The sequence below is a fragment of the Macaca mulatta genome, chromosome 2 (genome assembly GCF_049350105.2).
Source record: "Macaca mulatta isolate MMU2019108-1 chromosome 2, T2T-MMU8v2.0, whole genome shotgun sequence".
In the NCBI taxonomy this organism is placed as follows: domain Eukaryota; kingdom Metazoa; phylum Chordata; class Mammalia; order Primates; family Cercopithecidae; genus Macaca; species Macaca mulatta.
The window spans coordinates 106,042,525-106,061,458 of NC_133407.1; the positions used below are offsets into that span (position 1 = coordinate 106,042,525).

Sequence of the window (18,934 nt, forward strand, 5' to 3'; positions counted from 1 at the left end):
ATGTTCCGCTGTTGGGCTGCCAAGGTCGATGGGCTCTGCCCTCCATCTGGTGTCCCCTCCTCCCTATGGGTGGGAACCCTCCCCTGCCTGAGGCCTAGAGCCTCCAGCTCTTCAGCCACCATGGACGTGGAGCCAGGGGACTGTGGGAAGAAGGGGCAGGGAGCAGCCAAGCTGTTGTAGAAAAGTCTTTTATTCTATCGGTCAGGCCCCATCTGGCCCAAGAGTAGCTGAGCAGAGCCCGTCCCTCTACCCGCTCCCTCCTACTCCGGCTTCTCTTTGTCCTGCTTCTGCTCCTCCTCCAGTGCCAAGTTTCGCTCACGCTCCTTTACTAGCTGGACACCACAGTACGTGACAAACAGGATGACCAGCGTGGTCTGGGGGAACCCTGTGTGGGGAGGGAGTCATAGATGCTTGGGAGCAGCACCGCATCCTCGGCGAGTTTTCTCTTCCCACCCCTCTCCCCGCTGGATGGGCCCTCCCTGCTGAGTCCCGGGGTGATGAGAGGGTAGGAGGCATTTTGGAAGGTCCCAGTCCTTGAGGCTGATGCCTGGCACCTTCTGCATCCCCACACCCTTGTCCCTTACCTGTGAGTAGCAGGCGTCGGGCAACCAGCTGTGTGAACTCGAGGCTGTTCAGACTCACAAGGTTGTACATGATGATGGCCCAGAAGTTCATGGCTCCAAACAGGGCCCGGACCCTGCGGGACATCTGCACTGACAGAGAGGCCTATTCGGTCCAGGAAAGCATGGGCAGCGGGACAAGAGGCCAAAGGAAAGAGGACGTGGTGGGTCAGCATCCTTACCCACATGGCCAGTCAGGTCTTAGGGCTATGTCTGAGTCTTGGGGAGCCCCAGGTCAGCTCTCCCTCCTTGTTAAACATGGCGAAACAGTTCCAGAGACAGGGCAAGGCCTGACCAACATGGCAAGGCCCAGGTGCTCCATTTCCCATAGAAGGGAGGGATGGGCAGATTCCCACAGAGTGAGCCATTGCCCTGACAACCAGGAGGGTGGTGGTGAGAAAGTTCTGGTTTGGGGGCCAGGTGGTTGGACAACTCCAGAAAGCAGAAGTGCCCCCCTGCCCTCCATAACCCAGACAGTCCCAGCCCCAGGTCTTCCCTGCTCACCTCAATTCGTGCTAGGGGCCCCCACTCTGCCAGTTTTTGCACCCAAAGCTCAAAGTTGAGGCCAAAGCAGTTAAGGAATGACCACAGGTAGACAATGTCACAAGGCCCAAGCCACAGAGTGGTGATGGCAAATGTGGCCACTGTGGCCGCCAGCTCTGGGATCACAGCGGAATGCTCCCCACCAATGTGATCATACACATATCTGCAGGAAAAATGGGAGAAGGGCCACTGGGAGTATGGGAAAGGGCAGGGATGAGATGGGAGAGGACACACAACAGGCGACCTCCTCAACACTGTCACCCTGGGTGCATTCAACATTCCTGACCTCAGGTAGTGGTTCCTCCTCCAACCAACTTCAAATTGTGGCAGGCTCAGCCTGGGACATTATAGCTTCTCTAGCTCTGTTCATTTACTCCCCAAATGATCTCATCCAGACCCAAGATTCCAAGTCGTGTCTCTATGCCGATGACCCCTAAACCTGTGTCTTTAGGCCAGTCTCTCCTGATTTGTATATCCAATTGCTACTAGCTATGTCACTTGATTGACAGATTCCCCTATCCCTGCTCAAACCCTGCTCCGTCCTTATCTCAGTGAATGGCACCACCATCCATTCAGTTGCTCAGGGTATAAGCCTTGCTGCCTTCTTGGATTCTCAATTTGCCTCATCACCAACATCCAAGCAAGCCAGCAAATTCTGTTGACTCCTCTCAGTCCTGACCACTGCTCACCTCCTCTACAACCACCACCCTAGTCAAGATGATCCCTCTTTTCACATAAATTATTGCAAGAGCCTCTTAAGTGGTCTTCTCGTTTCTGCTTTTGCCCCCACAGTTCATTCTACATACAGCAGCCAGAAGTATCTTTTGAGAGTGTAGCTCAGGTCACATCACTTCCATGATTAACCCCTCTGAATAGCTCCCCATTACAACTGGAATAAACTCAGTCTCTTTACTCTGGCTAGAAGATCCCAAGTGGTTTGGTTTCTGTTCCCTCCCTGATCTCATCAGTCACCATGCTCCCCCTGCTCACTATGCTGGCCTCATTGGCCTTTCTGACCTTCACACCCACACAGTTGGTTTGTGTCTCAAGGCCTTTGCCCTTGTTGTACCCTCTACCTGGTATTCTCTGCTCCACATATCCTTATCACTCAAATCTCAATTCAAATATCATCTCCTCAGAGAAGCCCACCTAGACCCCAACTAAAGAAGCCTCTACCGTGTTGCCAACTTCTATCCCATTGCACATTTTATTTTCTTCATAACACTTACACTCTCTAAAATTATCTTAGTTATGTCTGTTTACCTGTTTATGGTCTGTTTCACCCCACTAGACTGTAAGCTCCATGAGGTCAGGGTCTTTGCCATGTTCACTGCTGTATCCCCAGTGCCTAGAACAGGCCTGGCATGCAGCAGGTGCTCAGTAAATATTTGTTAAATAAATTCAGTGGAAGACCCATGAATAACCAGCCTTTCCATTCCTCGACCTCCTCATTTCCAATGGCTTTTTTCTCCACTCCACCTCAGCCACCCACACCCATGGCCATGCCCCAACTTTGTTACCACTTGAAAGTTCACTCCTTTCTAATTCCCACTCTTTGCCCAGCCCCTCTTGACCTCCTGGCCCCCCAGCTTCCGTTCTTCAATCCCATTGATCTTGTGACCCTCCCATCTTCACCACCGTCCTTAGCAGGCTTATATCCAATGAGTCACCACTATAAATAATCTAAAAACCCTTATTCCTGACTTCTTCCTTCTCACCCATCTGTGAGAGCCCAATCCCCTACTTTCTCCTCAGCTACATCCAGGCAGCTAAGCCCCATGGGGGAAATCTCACATCTTCACATGCTGGAGTTCATAAGCCCGCCACCTCCAATACAACCTGGGTGCTTAGTGCCAAGGTTTCTCTGGTTAGCTGCTTCTCCCATGCTCTGCAAGGGCCACTGTGTCCTTATCTCCCCACAAGTATGAGTGGAGAGATAGTATGAGTGGGGGGATCCAGGCTGGGTTGCGGGGGTAGGCATATATGTTGCCTCCCTCCATGTCCCCAGTCCTGGCTTTCTCAGCTGATGGCCATGCCTCCTGCTTCCTGGAGAAGGCTGAAGCCTTCAGGTGGAATCCCTTACGTGTCTACACTAACCTGCCTTCATCTGCATCTACACTGGCTTCTCTTCCTCCTCCTCCCACTGAAGCCAGGCCTCTTGGAACTAGACACCATCACCTCCTTCCTCCTCAGGGACCGCATTCCTGAGGTGATTAAATCAATCACCCCTATATCCTGCATCACCAGCTTCTCTGTTGAATAATTCTTCTTAGCATGTCCCATTCTCTCCTATCTTTAACACATCCTTCGTCTCCCTCAGCCACCCCTGTCTTCCCCCTGCAGTCCCAGGCTTTTCCAGGAGTCATTACACACTCCTCTACTCCTCAGTTGACTTCCCCTCCTTACCTGCCCCTGCCTTGCCAGTGAAAGGCTGAAAACCTCCATGTCACCAGCACTAATCTTTGGTCTCCAGCTTCTTTGAGGCTCAGTGGCATCTGACCCAGCTGCCCCCACCATGTCTGGATGGTCTTCCCTTGGCTTTCAGAGTGGCCCATGACCTTGATTCTTCTCCTGCCCCTCCAACCACTCTTTCCAGTCCTTTCTGCTGGTTCTTCCTTTTCCTTCCAAGCAGAGCTCTTGCAGGCCAAATCTCAGCCATCCCCATCTCTCCTCTTCTCACGCCACTCCCTCTCCTGAGGACTTACCCACTCTCAAAGCCTAAAAACCACCTGCCTATACTCAGGACACTCTGAGTTCCATCAGTCCTCCAGACCCTCAGAACCCCAGACCCTCAGACCCAACCACCTCCCTGAACCTCCACACAGATATCTCCTAGATTGCAACTAGACATTTCTTAAACTGAAGCCCTCTCTGGAAACTACCCTCCATCTTCCCAGGCTGCACATAGGAATTTCAGCGTCATCTCCTCTCCTTCCCGACACCCACACTTCATGGCCACATCCTATCCAGGCTGCTGTCTGTGTGACCCTCCTCCCACCACCTCTCTGCACTTCTGGGGCCCTCACTCAAGTCCTAACTTCTATATCTTTCACCTAGGCCTCTGCCAAGACCTCCTCACTGCCCTCTGCTTCCCCTGGCCCGGGGTGATCTTTTAAAATGTGGACCCATCTTGGCACTGCCCTGCTCAGACACCTGGCAGGATGGCTGTGACCACCCCCACCCCACCCCTACTCACTTGCAAAGCCAGTCATTGATGCCACGGTCAAAGTGCCTGTAAAAGAAAAGCAGAGAGCCATGTGCCCATCAGGTGCAGCGCTCCCCGGGCATGAGGGAAGAGGCTAGGGGAAGATGTGGTTTGAGGGGGTGAACCTCCCCCACCCGGCCCGGCACTCACGTTTCTGCGAAGACGTAGAGCGCGGTGATGCACTTGGGAGGCTGAGGTGGGTCCAGGTGGTCGAGGCACGCCACAGTGTTGACAACGCCAAAGAGGACGGCCGCCTTCACCCAGTCATACACCAGGTTTGAATAGGCTAGGCCAGCTGGGGACAGGGCACCATCACTGCCTGGGGTTCATCGCCTGGGGCCTGCCCCCATGGAGACCCTGTCCCACCATTTCCTTGCAGAGACACCAGGCTCTGCCTGCCCCACGGAGAACCCCCATATTGTGGAAATCAACCATGCCTGGTGGGCTCTGTGGGATGCTGCTCTGGCCCTACAGGATGAAGCTAATGCCAAGACCCATGCATTAGAAAGAATAAGCCCCTGCTCCCATGCCCTTAGGTGCTGTGCCCTGCGGGCCTCAGCTTCCCCGACTGTGGCACCGTGGGGGTGCAGAGGGTCTGTTTTCCTGGGGTGGCAGCCCTGCCCCCATCTCTCTTCTGAGGACCCACCGAGGGCACTGTCTGGGAGGCGGTTGGCGAACTTGAGGTCACTGGGGATGGTGAGGATGTAGAAGAAGTGAAAGAAGATATCGACGGCCATGATGGCCACCACGCTCAGGCCTGCCTGGGCTCGGATGTGCCACAGCTCACCCTCGCGTCTCACTGGCTCCACCTGGCTCACCTGAGGGGATGCGAAGGGTCTGAGGGAAGAGGCAAGCCCTGCCCAGGGAGCCCTGTCTGAGGGGGGTTCACCAACTACTTGGGGCAGGAGGAGACATGGCTTTATCCAGGAGTCCTGCCTAAGGGTGGAGACACAGGTCACCCTGGAGTCTGAGGAGGATTCACAGCCAGCCACAGGAGACCCAGTTCTGTCCTGGGAGCCCCATTTGTGAGGGAGGAGAACATTCATGGCCTGGGAGTCCTGTCTGAGAAAAGAGATATCTCCACCCTGGGGTCCCTGCTGGAGGGGAAAGGTGGCCCCATCCTGGGGTCTGAGGAGGAAGGGGAGACATGGCTTCATCCTGGAATCATGCCTGAGGATGGGGATACAGCCTGCTTTGGGAATTCTATCTGAGATGGAAACCCCAATCTGAAAAGGGAGATTCAGCCCTGTTCTAAAAGCCCACAGGGTGTCCCCTCACCTGGGCATGGAAGCGATCAAAGGTCATGATGGGCCCGAAGAAGAAGAAGGGCAGATAGAAGTTGTACTTGAGCAGGTCAGCTAGGGAGTAGTGGCGGTCAGGGTGGGCGCAGCTCTCCAGTGCAAAGCTGGTGCAGCGCAGCACTGTGAAGCTGCTGCCCCCATGAAACAGCACCTCTTGAAGATCAAAAGTGCCTGTTACAAATCCGCTCTGGAGGGGGAAAGAACAGGCCACCAGCTCACTAGGGTGCCTCCTGTCTCTGGAAAACCTACTCCCCACTCCCTAGCTTCCTATAGGGGCCCAGCCTGGTCCTGTCCCTTCCTCTTTTCCAGAGCAGTTAACTTTGGCCACTGCTCTGTCCCAGCAACGCGAGGAGCAGGGGATGAGCTGGCAGTTCCTCCTGTGATGCAGGTGGTGACCGTGTGGCCAGGGCATACCCAAAAGCTTGAAGACAGGTGGAAATGTGAAGGGAATACTTGGGGATACTTGGGGTGCAAGGACTTTGGATGAAGTGAGAGGTTTGGGATCTTATCCCTACACCCTCTACCCTTGCACCAGTTCACACCTGCCAAGAGATTAGGGGGTCCATCTTGAAGGAGGCCAGGCTGGCCAAGCCAAGGCCAAGACAGAGCCAGGGCTGGCCCAAGAGTGAGGCCACATAGAGCCCCATACAGTGACCAAGCAGCAGCAGGAGGTACCAAGGGCCCATCGTGCCCATCACAGCCAGGGCCCCATACGCAGCATACATCCAGGAGCGGAGCTGTGGACAGGGAGAAGGCTTCAGTTTTGCCATACAAATGGGGGTGTGACCCCAGAATGGGGTTCCCACAACCCTTGTGGTAAAAAAGGAGCTGGCAGGGGGAAGCTGGGTGGCCCAGGTCCAGCTCACCTGTGGGGCAACCATTGTGCAGAGTTTAGCAAACAGCACATGTCCGGAGAGGGCGAAGATGATGACGTTGCGAAAGGAGGTGAACCACATCACCCACTCGAAGTCAGCCACATCCTGGGGCAGTCCGGAGCAGGAGGAGGTGGGGCAGGTGAGGGTGGGAGAGGGGGCAGGACGAGCTGGAACCTAGACTGGTCAGAGCCCCAGCACCTTCCCAGCCTTCATGTTCTTCTTTTATTATTATCATTTTTAAATTTAATAATAATTATTTTTTACCACTAGCCAAACCCAATGTGTCCTCTTTACACAAACACAAGTGCCTGCAGGTCTCCACACTCCTCTCTGAAGGAAGTACTCAGGCAGGAGGGTAGAGAGGAGTGAAGGGCACCATAGGGGCTGCTGGGTCCCTCAAAGCTCGCCCTCTCCTCCGCACGTTGCCTGCCATTCCCCCTTTACTGCTTTGTTTCTGGGAAGGGAGGTGCTGGAGGCTCCGCTGAAGCACACTCCGCTAATGTGACCCATTTCCCAAGTGAGCAGGGCCCGGGCAAATTTGATGTCCCGGAAGGATACAGGAGGAGCCAGTGGAGAAGCTGAAGGCACTGAAGCTCAAGCCAGAGGCTCCCGAGCTGTGAGAAGCTCTCTGTTACTTGACAACATCTGGAACAGCGGAGAGGGGAGAAGGGTTCGGGATGGGAGGGACCCTCGGGTGTGGGGGACCTACCATCTTCCGGCCAATGTACTCCCAGCCAGGTCGCACAGACTCCCGGAAGGCCTTCCTGTGGGCCCCATCTGAGAACAGAGTGTGGCCTCAGGGAGAGGGGCCTTCACATCCCCTGCCCCTCCTTCCCCCGTGGACAAGGCTGCCCCCATCCTGCGGAGCGAGGGCGTCAGGAGCAGGGCGCAGGTCTGGGTCTTGCTGTGTATCTGGGTCCAGGCCTCTGACTGTGTGTGTGGGGGGTGGGGTGGGGTGTATATGTCTGTGTGTTTGTGTGTCTGTGTGTGTATGTGTGTGTTTGTGTGTGTCTGAGTCCAGGTCTGTGTGTGTGTGTGTGTGTGTCGGGGTGTGTGTGTGTGTGTCTGGGTCTAGGTCTGTGTGTGTGCGCCTGGGTTCGGGCCTGTGTGTGTGCGGTGTGTGTGTGTCTATGTGTGTGACTCTGTGTCCATTTCTCTGTCAGTTTCTCTGCATCTCTGTGTTCCTGTGACTGAACCTGGCTCCACCAGCCTCCAGTGCCTATCTGAGATGGGAGCCCCAGGCTGAAAAGGGAGATCCAGCCTTGTTCTAGAAGGAATACCCTGGGTCTGGAGCCTGTAAGTTTCTGGCTTTGCTGGTTGGAACCCTGAAGCCCCCAGGGGAAGAAGGGTCCTGTCCACTTGCCCCGAGGCACAGCCATTACCTTGTGAAGCCTCAAGGAGGCCCCGGCCAGCATAGGCCAGGGCCCCACTCAGCACCAGAGAGTAGAGGCCCAGCTCAGCCGTCGGCAATGCTGTCTTGATGCCCATAGCCTGGACAGGGCTGGGGAGACAGGTTGGGTGAGGGAATTACAGTCTCCAGCCCAGCTTAGCCCCACCTCATGGTCCTGCCACCCCAGTGAGGACCCCACTCTGAAGAGAGATTGTCCCACCAGCCCCTTGGGGACCTTGTACCATCACTCTGCCCACCCCTGTGTCCCCCACTGCTCACAGGCCACTGAACACCAGTGCCCCATCCCAGCTGCTGCTCTTGTCCCCACCCACCCATCAAGGCTCTTGCTGTCAGAGCCCTCACTCGCAGCCTGCCTCCCTCACCTTCATTTACATCTTCATACCTTCCAGACACACCGGCCCCACCCTCTGCTAAAACCGCTCCTGCCAAGGCCCCCATGACCTTCGTTCGGAGAAACCCCACCTTTATCACTACAGTCAGGTTTCTGCCTGCAGGGTCCCCACCCTGATCAACAAGTCTCCCTCAGCTCCTCACAAAGCCCCAGCCTCTCTAAGACCCTTTCTCTGACTCCCACTCCCCTCCCTGAGATCCCATGACCAACCCAGGTGCTGCCCCTAGAGCCAAGCCTCCATCCCTCGCATTAAGCCTCCAGCCTATCACTGACCTCCATTCCCCCAACAAGTCCCCAAGCTCCAGCCTGCCACACCCCAGTCCCTGCCTGTGTCTGTAACCACACTGCCCCACTCTCTCAGTGCTCTGTGTATTCAGGCCCTGGGCACCGGCTGGAGGCTGTGCTATTTGAGGAGGTGCCCTGGAGTAGCGGATGTGGGGCCAGGCGGGGCCAGGCGGGGCCAGGGAGGGCACTGGCTGCTGTCCAAGGTACTGACCAGAATCAGGCCCTGGTTGAGTCTCACCACTCCCTCCAGCAGGGGCCTAGCTTGTACCCTGGAGAACTGCTGGGCTGTCCTGCAGCTCAGTTAGCACCTTTGCCCTTCCTACCCTGCTTCAGCCTGGCCCAGGGGCTTCCCAAGGACCCCATGGGTACAGACATAGGGCCCAAATTAAAGGGAGGAACATGTCCAGGCACCCCTTGGGCTGATAGGGCAAAGAGGTGGCTGATGTGGCCCTTTCGCCCACCCTTGATCCTCCCCCAAATCTTCATCCCCAGCCCTGCAGCCATCTCCCCTGCCAACCCCCACCCCCGCCCGCAATCTCCTCGTACAGATGGAGGGGTCATGGGCCAGATAGGGGCAGGGACCTCTCAAGGTCACACAGCAGACCTGGGACAGACTTCTGCTTGCCTCCCCTCAGGATCGGGTTTCTCAGTGACACCTTCTGGAATCTGGGGTAAGAGAAGACCACCACTGCCTCTCCCCACAGCAGAGGCTGCCAGCCTGATGGCTGTGCTGCTGGCCTGAGGGTGGAGGCACCTCCTCATCAGCTGGGTGGGGGTGGAGAGGCCCTGGGGATCAGGTTAATGGAGCAGGAGCTTGAAACCGGAGCACAGTGAAGAGCCCGCGAAATAGCTTTGTCAGCTGCCTCCCACTCGCCACTTTCCAATTTTAGCTCCCCATGGCCGGTGCGGGGTGTCCCCAGAGAGGCCTCTGCAAGGAGCTGGCCCCCAGCCTGAGGCCTCTCCTGATAGACCCCCGGACCAGGGCTGGCCTGTGGACACAGGGGCATCCCTTTTCCCCTGGTCCTGCCTGCCCCAGATGCCCCTGGGGTAAAGCCCCTTTTGTGGCCCGTGATTTGGGATGAGGGCCTGGGGTGTGCCCCACAAGTCTCAAGAGCCCCAGAGTAGCTGCATCCCCAGCTGGCACTGACCTTGAGGAGGCCGCAAGGGACCCTGGCACACTGCCCACCTCAGGCTCTGGGGTCCTGCGTCCAACTGTCCGTCCGTCCGACCGGCTGAGCTCTGGGGCTACGGTGGGGTGTGTCCAGCCCTGGGGTCCCCACCCCCTCGAGGTTATAAGCGGTGAGTGGTGACAGCGGGAGGAGGAGGGGGAGGAGGAGGTGGCCTTCCTGGAGCGGAGCTGAGCAGAGTGGAGCAGAGCCGAGTGCTGCAGAGCTGCTGGCCACAGGGAGCCGCAGGGAGGATCCTTGAAGGGGGGCGGGTGCTGGGGGGGAGGGTGTCCAGTAGCATAGGCTCAGACAGGGACACCTGGGCCTCTCTTCAGCCTGCCTCCCCTGGCTCCTAGAGAGCCTGTGCCTCTCTCTCACTGCTACCCAGGACTTCCCTCTTCCAGGAAGTTTCTTGGTGGCCCCATCAGCCTCTCCAGGCTTGTAAGCCCTACCCCCACCACAGCCACACACATTCACAACATGCACACACTTTCACACTTGGACTCCAGGGACTCCAGCTCCTACCTTTACATATGACCTCCTAAGGGCTATCCCAGAGCAGACTCATCTCACCCCCTGACCTGGTCCTTTTCATTATGCCATGAGTCCTGGTTGGTCATGCATCAGTGCATCAGGGAGGGCTGACTTGCCTGATGGGACTGGAACTAGCATGGGACATGTGGCTGAGAGGGGTCCCCATAAGCCAGCTCTGTCCCATAGGGAGGGTCCCGACTGGAGGGGTGCTAGCAGGGTCACTTGGCAAGGCTTGTGGGTACTTGGAATGGCTGGTATCCTCTCGATGGCAGAGTGGAGGCAGACAGGAAGACAGGTGTATTCCTTTTTTTTTTGTTTTTTTTTTTTTGTTTTTGAGACGGAGTCTTGCTCAGTCGCCCAGGCTGGAGTGCGGTGGCCCGATCTCGGCTCACTGCAAGCTCCGCCTCCTGGGTTCTCGCCATTCTCCTGCCTCAGCCTCCCAAGTAGCTGGGACTACAGGCGCCCGCCATCACACCCGGCTGGTTTTTTGTATTTTTAGTAGAGACGGGGTTTCACCATGTTAGCCAGGATGGTCTCGATTTCCTGACCTCGAGATCCGCCCGTCTCGGCCTCCCAAAGTGCTGGGATTACAGGCGTGAGCCACCGCGCCCGGCCGACAGGTATATTCCTAACCAACTAGGGGTCCTGGTAGGACAGGGCCCTCATTCTGGAAGGGAGCATCCAAGGTCTCAGCCCTGGATACCTGAGGGAAGGGGTATCCTGAAGGTGCCCCTGAGATTAAGAATCTCTGACAGTGCCCCCCTCAGATGAGGCCAAGTCTGTGCTATTTATGGAGGCCTGTTTACGTGTGTGCTTGTGGGGAGGCTCTAGGGGGTAGAAGGAGTTTTGTGACTGTGATCAGTCACAGGACAGCTCCTGGAGCCCCTACTGATCCTGTGACCCCGGCTTCAGGCTCAGCTGAGGAGGCAGGAGGGAGGTGCTGCTCCCCACCCACTAGGGCCCAGGAAGGGGAGAGATTGCACTTAGGCAGTGAGCTGCCTCCTGAGCATGCAGACACGCTGGCCTGGAGGACAGAAAGGAGACCCCCAACATACACACTCCACACAGGATGCAGAGGCCCGTGTCTGTGGTCCCGGACCCTGAGAAGCATGAATGGTGACTAGTGCACAGTGTGGGTGCTGGGTTAGGGCTGTGGTGGGTAATGGGCACTAGAGAGGCCAGCATCAGGGAGGAAAGGATACCTGAGCCAGACTTCAGGGTTAAGGAGGGCTTCCTTGGGGGGCAGGGCGTCAATGGTTGTTAGGAGTAAGTTAATCATAGTAGCCGGGACGTACATGGATTAACCTTTTAATTTCACCACAGCCCATAGGGAAGATGTTGCCATTGTCCGCAGTTGGGAGAAGAAGAACCTGGCACATGAGGAAGCCAAGTAATTGGACCAGCCCTGTAAGCTCCTGGCACTGACTGCCCTGCAGGGGCGACAACCCCGTGCACCCACAGTGGGGCCCTCACGAGGCTCAAAGAAAATGGCTCAAGGGAGCAGACACGGTGGTTTGACCCCAGAGTTAAGAACACAGGTTCAGCCAATTTACTTGAGCCTGAGCTGGTGTACCCCACTTCTTAGGGTCTCAGATCCTCAGTTGTAAAACGGGCATACCGCTGGCCCTGGCCCTCACCAGGGTGGCAGGGGGCATCCGGTGACTCACTCCATGACAAGGACCTTGCTCATAAACAGAGGCTATTAGAGAGCCACAGACACCCTGACCCCCAGAGGCCCAGAGAGGCTGGATTCACACTCAGCAGTGAGGCCTTCCCCGGGTGACCCACAACCAGCAGGGTCTGCAGGGAGTGTGGTGTGTGGAAATGGCAAGAGGGGTGGAGGGCTAGGGAAGTCCCATGGATCTGTGACTGGACAGCCTGAGGCCAGTTCCACTGTGTCTGAGGCGGGTGGCGGGGGAGGGCACCTGGCGAGGCCAGCGCACTCGACAGACAGGAAACTGACTGAGCTAAGACCAGCACGTGGTCCTGGGGCCGTCCCAAATGCCACAAGGGCCACTGGGAAAGATAAGGCGGGGAGTGGGAACAATTCTCTCAAATCTGAGTCCCATTTCAATTTTTAAACTTTCTTTGGTTGTTTGTTGCTCAAAGTAAAAATGCGAGGAAAGTATCCTGTGTGTTTGCATGTATATATGCAACTGTGTTTTCTATTAGTTGTGTGTAGAGTCTGTGTGTACGTTTTGTGTTGTAGGTTGTTCATGGCATGTGTTTGCTGTGTATGTGTATCCTGTGTATTGCTTGTGTGTGCACATGTATTGTACATATGTGTGTATATGTGTGTTGTGTGTGTGCAAGGCTCAGGGATATAAGAGAGTCAGTGTATGTAAAGGCACACCTGTGGGGAGAAGGTGGGTAGGCAGACTTCTTTGTGCTTAGGGCTGGCTGTGGGCTGGCTGGGGGTGGGGAGGAGAAGCTTCTTCTGGCCCCTGGATGTAGGGGTCCAGAGGAGCACACCCACTGGAGGTCACCTTGCCCTGGGCTCCTGGGAGCAGGGGAGGGGCCCAGTGACAGTGTAGTGTGTTTAAGCCTGAGCCAGGCTGCAACCCTGCCCAGCTCAGCTGTGGTGCCCCAGAGGCCCCCATGGGGACAGTGGCCAAACTACATCCACAGCTCAGCCAGGCCTCACCTATCAGTGCTGGAACCTGAGCACCAAGACCCGCAGCACCTGCCTGGTGTGTGGCAGGGAAAGCCCTCACGTGAGGCAACTCCACCGCTTAACTCTTTACTTGCCCCTGCCCCTCAACCCGCCAGGGCACCTGCACTCTCCCCTCCAGCTGCCTCCTCGTGGCTCTGGCCAGGGCCCTTAGTGTCTTATCCAGCACACCTGTTGCCCACCTGCCTGAGGGATAGGGAGGTCATCCTCAGGGTGCCTGGGACAGACAGTGCTACCTAGGAGTGGCACTGGTACTCACCTGGACAGACCAGCTGCCTGGCTCTGTACCTGGCCCACCTGGGTTAGGTTTCTCAGGGTCCCTATCTTTGACCCCTTTGACAACTTCCTTCCCTTGAAAATCCTTCTCCCAGGCTCTCCCCACCTTCCCTTTGCCCCTCCTTGCTCCTTTGCCTTAGGGAGATGTGAAGGACACAGGACTCCCTGACAGCCCCCTCTCCACCCAGATCTGATCAAGGAGGCTGGGAACTTGGGAACTGCCACAGGGATGGGGTGGGGATGGTGGGGGAAGCCCTGCGGTGCTGCAGCCCGGTCTTGCATCCTTCCCCACCCAGCTCCATCATGGCTTTTCCCACGCCTCTGACTGGACTGGAAACTCCCTGAAAGGAGGAAGAAAGTCAGATTCACCTCCAGGTCCCTCCCGGGCCTGGAGAGGCTGGCATGCTGTTGGCACTCACTGACTGCCTGATGGCAGACTGGCTGGATGGAATGGTGACCTGTGACCAGTCTGTCTCTCTCCTCAGCTGACCTGAGAGTTCCTGGAGGCCAGGGACCGTGTGTGCCTCACCTCGGCACCTCTGTGCCTGGGGTAGAGGAACTGCTCAACAAGTTCTGGTTGAATGAATAGAGGGAACACTAAGAGTGAATAATTATTGAGCACTTACTGTGTGCGAGCAGCTGCTGTAACCATTGGACACTTTTTATCTCAATGAACCCTGCAGAGGGTTCCAATGAGGGAATGGAGCAGACCTGATCATCAAGCTGGGCGTGGGGAGGTGCCTGGTGGCAGGTGCCAGAAGACATGACAGGGACTCCTGCACATGGCACCACAGCAATGCTGTCAAGGTTGCCTGTGGAATCTGAAAACTGAAACACTCGTCTTTATACCCAGAGTTGGCCAAAGCAAGACACTAGCAAATCAGTTAACCCAAAAATGTGCAAACAAGATATCCCATGCCTGCCTGTCTGCAGTTTTTCTCTCCTCTCTCATGTAACTCTTGTTGAAATCAATCTATAGATACAGGTTCCTCGTACAAAAATAAACAGAGAGCTAATAATTAGCGAAAAGTCTTTGGGTTATTCTTTGACATATATATTAGTAGCAGCCCCCTAATAGAGGATTCTATTATTGTCTGCATTTTATAGATGAGAATGTGGAGGATCAGAGAGGTTAAATAACTTGCCCAAGGCCACACAGCTGGTAAGTGGGGAGAGAAGTATGCCCCAGGCAGCCCCACCTGTCCAGACTCCATGACCTGATGCTCCTTCCTGTCTCAGGCCTAGCCGAGGAAGGGCAGCAGAGCCACCCTGAAGTGGCTGGAGTGTGGGTCACGCCATCTCTGCACTTCCCTGAGGTGACCTTGAGGAAGGACGGCTGGTCCTATGCCTGCTTTTCACTCCCTGGAACTGTGCTGAGGCCAGAGCCTGTGCCCCACATACTCAGATCACCCTCTGGAGCTCCTCAGTACCTGCAGGAGAAGGTGCTGACTCGTTTGTGTTCAGACTGCATCTGGCCCGCCCCTCGCTGTCACACACTGTCCCCTCCCAGCACAGACCCTCTCTCTCCTGGCTCTCTGCCTGGCCATTTTCCTTCACAAGGAACCAGAGAAAAACTCTTCCTTCCCAGAGACCCTTAGGACCCCATCAGAATCACCAGTTCATCCTGGTGGCCTTTGCTCTAACTTGCTGTGGGATCTCTAGATCCGTGTGACCCCATGCAGGGTCAGGGGCTCCCTGAGGAGTAGGGGCCAGCTAGGGTCCCTCCATAGCCCCATCCCCAAGGAAGGGACTGAGAAGACAGGGTCCCAGGAGCCCCAGTGGCTTTTCCTGGGGAAGGGGGTGTTTTCACAGTATGTGCACCTGCATTTGTGCGTCACTGCACAAGCAACACACAAGTGGCTATGTCTTCACATGTGGGAATGTGTGACCACATTCACATGTGTGTGCTCATCTGCACCTGTGTGTCCATGAGTGTGCACACATGGAGGTGCCTGTGTGCACGAACAGCTGCATGCTCCTGAATTGAGGTATTTGTGTGTATCTGCATCTTTGTGTGGGGCTGTGGGTGCACGTGGGGCCAAGGTGTCTGGGGTTGGGGTGCATGGCTATGAGTGACCTTCCTTGGGACCACTCCTTCCTGTAGCTATAACTGCATAGTTACAGCTGAGAAAGGGCAACACTGTGACAGTCATGTAGAGGCCTGCGGATCTTAGGGTCCCTCTGCAGCAGCCCTCCCGGTTCACCATGGCGAGGGAGGTGCACCGTACCTTCGACTGGAGCCACTACCTCAAAACCCTTCTGCCCGAAGCTCCAGCCGAGCCCTACCTCGGCCCTCTGCCACCAGCATCCATCAGCTGCAGTCTTGGTGAGCAAACGAAAGTGCCTCTTGGAGTGGCTGCCTAGGGGTGGGGTTGTCCAGTGGTGAGTAGGTGCGCCTACCCTGGGTGATCTCTGAATGGCAAGACCCTGGTTTTGGGGTCAGGTAGACTGCAGTTAAATATTAGCTCAGCTTCTTTCTGTGAACCTCAGTTTCTTCATCCGTCAAATAGGACAACAATCCCCTGGGTTATTAGAGGACTGAATGGGGTCAGGTTGCCACAGTAGATGCTCACTCACTGGGAGCTGCAGTGATTATGAAAACACTTATTATTATTACAAGTCCAAGGGTCCGCACCTGAGGAAGTGTCCTGAGGAACGGGCTGACAAACTGGCTGAGAGCAGAGTGCCCCAAGTCTGTGTCGGGTGTGGACGGGCTATAGATGGAGCTGGGATGGGGGTGAGGGGATAGGGTGGGGCTGAGTGGCATGGGGGATGTGCCCAGTTAGGGTAACGAAGGGCTCTCCTGTGTGTGAAGCCATGGGGACATCCAGGGCTAGTACCTAGGACGAGGGCAATGAGCACCTGCCCGAGGGACTGCCCATTCACAGCTGGCTTGCCGCCCCAGAGCTCTCGCCTCTGCCAGTGGGCCACTGGGACTCCCCACTGCTGTAACCCAGCCAGCTCAGGGTCTCCTGCAGTGTCCCACTAGGGCTTCTCTTCTGCCTTCCTGGCCTGAGACATTGGTTTTGGTCATCCTTAAGGAGCCTCTTCTGGTAGAAGTGGTTGAGCTGGCTGCCCTGGGCTGGCTTCCCGGAGCAGATGGAGTTCTCAGACAGAGTATTTTCCTCTCAAGACCTGAGGCTGCCCACCCGGCCAGGCCGACACTGGGCTGTCATCCTATTGCTTATCTGTCTTCTGCTGCCGCAGGGCCTGCAGGAAGACGCTTTTCACCTGGCCCAGGATCTCATGGTACATCTGGAAGTCTTCCTCCTTTCCCCGCAGGGCACTGCCCAGGGCAGCCTTTAGCATTTCATTCTCCTCCACCTGGACGGCCAGCCTGGACCACAGGAGACAGCACTCAGTGTGGCTGGAGCTGCACGCAGGTGTGCGTGGGTGACAGAGGGCCCTGGGTGGCTGCCAACATGGCTGCTCTTCAGGTTCAGGCTTCCCTCTGACCCATCCCCTCCTCTCACTGACTCTTGGGGGTACTGTGGATTCCTCTCTATGGGCCTGGCTCCCTGCAGTGTAGGCTACCTCAAGGCCCCTTACAAATTGAGTTCTAATTTGTAGAGGTTCCCGTCTTTCCCTTCCCATGGCTGCATGGGATCTTAACAGGTTTAACTTAGTGAGAAACTGGGTTCAGTGATCCATGCTTGATAAAATTTATATTGGACTATGGGTCATTGGAGTTTGGGCTGGGCCCTCTGTCCTCTGAAGGCCAGTCCCTGAATTGCAGGCCTAGAACCCATGACCAAGCAGGACCAGCTTCTGGCCAAATGAGTCAAAAGTGCAAGGGGAGGGACACAGTCCCCCCGCCCATGGAGGCACCTCCACCCAGACAACCCTACCCTTTCAGGAAGGTGGGGCAGGGGAGCACCTGGTTGTCAGCTCTTCCATTTGGGATTCCACGGGCACATCGGAGAGCTGGGCAAAGGGTGGGTCCTTCTTCTCACTCCCGGTTGGGTTTTGCCTGGTGTTAGAGGTGGGCAGACCTGTGGGGCAGTAGCAACCACTTTCTGTGAGGAGGCCACAGCCCTGTGCTAGCACCCTGCTTCTCCTCCCCGCATTGCCCACTGCCTGCTCTTCCACATGGTGAAACACTACACCGCCTTTGGGGTGCAGGACAACTCTGAGCTCTGCCTCCCTCCGAAGCCCTCCCTGATGCCTCCTCTGCATGCCTCTGCCCCTGGCTTTGGCCTCTGCTACAGCCCTGACTCTGCCCGCTCTGTATCAAGGTGGTTCCTCACCACCCTGTCTCCATCTCTATACTTTACAAGTTTCTGGTAATTTGTTTTCTTTTTTTCTTTTCGTTTCTTTTTTTCTTTTTCTTTTTTTTTTTTTTTTTTTTTCTGAGACAGAGTCTTGCTCTGTTGCCAGGCTGGAGTGCAGTAGCAAAATTTCGGTTCACAGCAATCTGCGCCTCCCAGCTTCAAGTGATTCTCATGTCTCAGCCTCCCGAGTAGCTGGAACAACAGGTGCCTGCCACCTGCCCAGCTAATTATTGTATTTTTTGCAGAGACAGGGTTTTGTCATGTTGGCCAGCCTGTCTCAAACTCTTGGCCTCAAGTGATCCGTCCACCTTGGCCTCCCAAAGTGCCAGGATTACAGGCGTAAACCACCATGCCCAGCCTGGTAATTTGTTTTCAAAAAGAGAAGGCAGTTGAGCCTGAGGTCTGGCCTGCAGGCTGAGCCTGAGTCTAGGTTGTCACTGTACCTGATGCCTTCATACCAGTGGTCCCCATCCAGGCCATCAGCTTCATACTAGGAAGCAGGGGATCCAGGGCACTGGAGTTGAGGGGTACAGAATGCTCACAAAAAGGAGACAAAGCGGCTGGGGGAGGCGGGTAGTCCCAGCACTCTGGGAGGCCAAGTGGGGGCAGATTGCCTGAGATCAGGAGTTTGAGACCAGTCTGGCCAACATGGTGAAACCCTGTCTCTACTACAAACACCAAAAAGTTAGCCGGGCATGGTGGTGTGCACCTCAAGACTAGTCTTGTGTAAACCTGTCTCGTTGCTGGGGAGGCAGCAGAGTGGCTCTGCCTTCTACAGGGGCTAGACTGAATATTCTTCAGGGCCTTTCCTGGCTCCAGGGGACACCGCTAAGCTGTCCTTGGCTTATTCCGACCATTGAGCACCTCCACATCCCCAACTAGGGCTGCCCTGGATAGGAAACTGCTTGTTCAGCCTGATGGGATTTTCTAAGCCCTGTGACACAGGGAATCAAAAACAGAGCCTCGGCCAGGTGCGGTGGCTCACGCCTGTAATCCCAGCACTTTGGGAGGTCAAGGGGGGCGGATTATTTGAGGTCAGGAGTTCAAGACCAGCCTGGCCAACATGGTGAAACACCATCACTACTAAAAATACCTAAATGAGCAGGGTGTGGTGGCGAACCCCTGTAATCCTAGCTACTTAGGAGGCTGAGGCAGGGGAATTGTTTGAACCAGGGAGGTGGAGGTTGCAGTGATCTGAGATCGCGCCACTGCATTCCAGCCTGAGGGACAGAGCAAGACTCTGTCTCAAAAAAAAAAAAAAAAAAAAAGAGAGAGACAAAGCTCAACTGGTGGCGAACTTGGGCAAAATCAAAATCACAGCATCAGAAAACCTTGGTGCTGAAAAGGCCCTCAGAGGTGGTGTGACCACAGTAAATCAGTTGGCA

At 55.8% G+C, this 18,934-nt stretch overlaps 2 protein-coding genes and 1 long non-coding RNA gene across 11 annotated transcripts in view; 1 reads left to right on the plus strand and 2 right to left on the minus strand.

Annotated features, from left to right (window-relative positions):
- Positions 1 to 172: 172 nt before the first annotated feature.
- HHATL (hedgehog acyltransferase like) lies at positions 173 to 9,999 on the minus strand. Of its 5 annotated transcripts, none has more exons than XM_015131239.3 (13): positions 9,780 to 9,999; positions 9,236 to 9,297; positions 7,927 to 8,045; positions 7,254 to 7,321; positions 6,536 to 6,649; positions 6,212 to 6,406; positions 5,647 to 5,856; positions 5,015 to 5,186; positions 4,519 to 4,663; positions 4,360 to 4,395; positions 1,125 to 1,326; positions 585 to 726; positions 173 to 385 (listed from the first exon to the last, which is right to left on the minus strand). In XM_015131239.3, exons 3-13 carry the CDS (start codon positions 8,030 to 8,032, stop codon positions 261 to 263), a joined length of 1,515 nt encoding a protein of 504 aa, XP_014986725.2. In that variant the 5' UTR covers positions 8,033 to 8,045; positions 9,236 to 9,297; positions 9,780 to 9,999; the 3' UTR covers positions 173 to 260. The 5 variants fall into 5 exon arrangements, with proteins under 5 accessions (XP_014986725.2, XP_028699835.2, XP_014986727.2 ...); XM_028844002.2 differs by having other exon boundaries at positions 9,236 to 9,417; XM_015131241.3 differs by lacking the exon at positions 9,236 to 9,297 and having other exon boundaries at positions 9,818 to 9,999.
- On the plus strand, positions 9,266 to 14,307 carry LOC114676333 (uncharacterized). Its single transcript, XR_003727266.2, has 2 exons — positions 9,266 to 9,930; positions 11,655 to 14,307. It is a non-coding gene; the product is annotated as an uncharacterized LOC114676333 (long non-coding RNA).
- Positions 11,626 to 18,934, minus strand: part of CCDC13 (coiled-coil domain containing 13) — a 69,101-nt gene continuing 61,792 nt past the window's right edge. For all 5 annotated transcript variants that reach the window (XM_015131236.3, XM_077992244.1, XM_015131234.3 and 2 more), the window contains 2 exons: positions 17,156 to 17,270; positions 11,626 to 16,615 (listed from right to left, as the gene is read on the minus strand). In XM_015131236.3, coding sequence (XP_014986722.3) covers positions 16,456 to 16,615; positions 17,156 to 17,270 — 275 coding nt within the window. In that variant the 3' untranslated portion in view covers positions 11,626 to 16,455. The remainder of the gene's footprint in view (positions 16,616 to 17,155; positions 17,271 to 18,934) is intronic.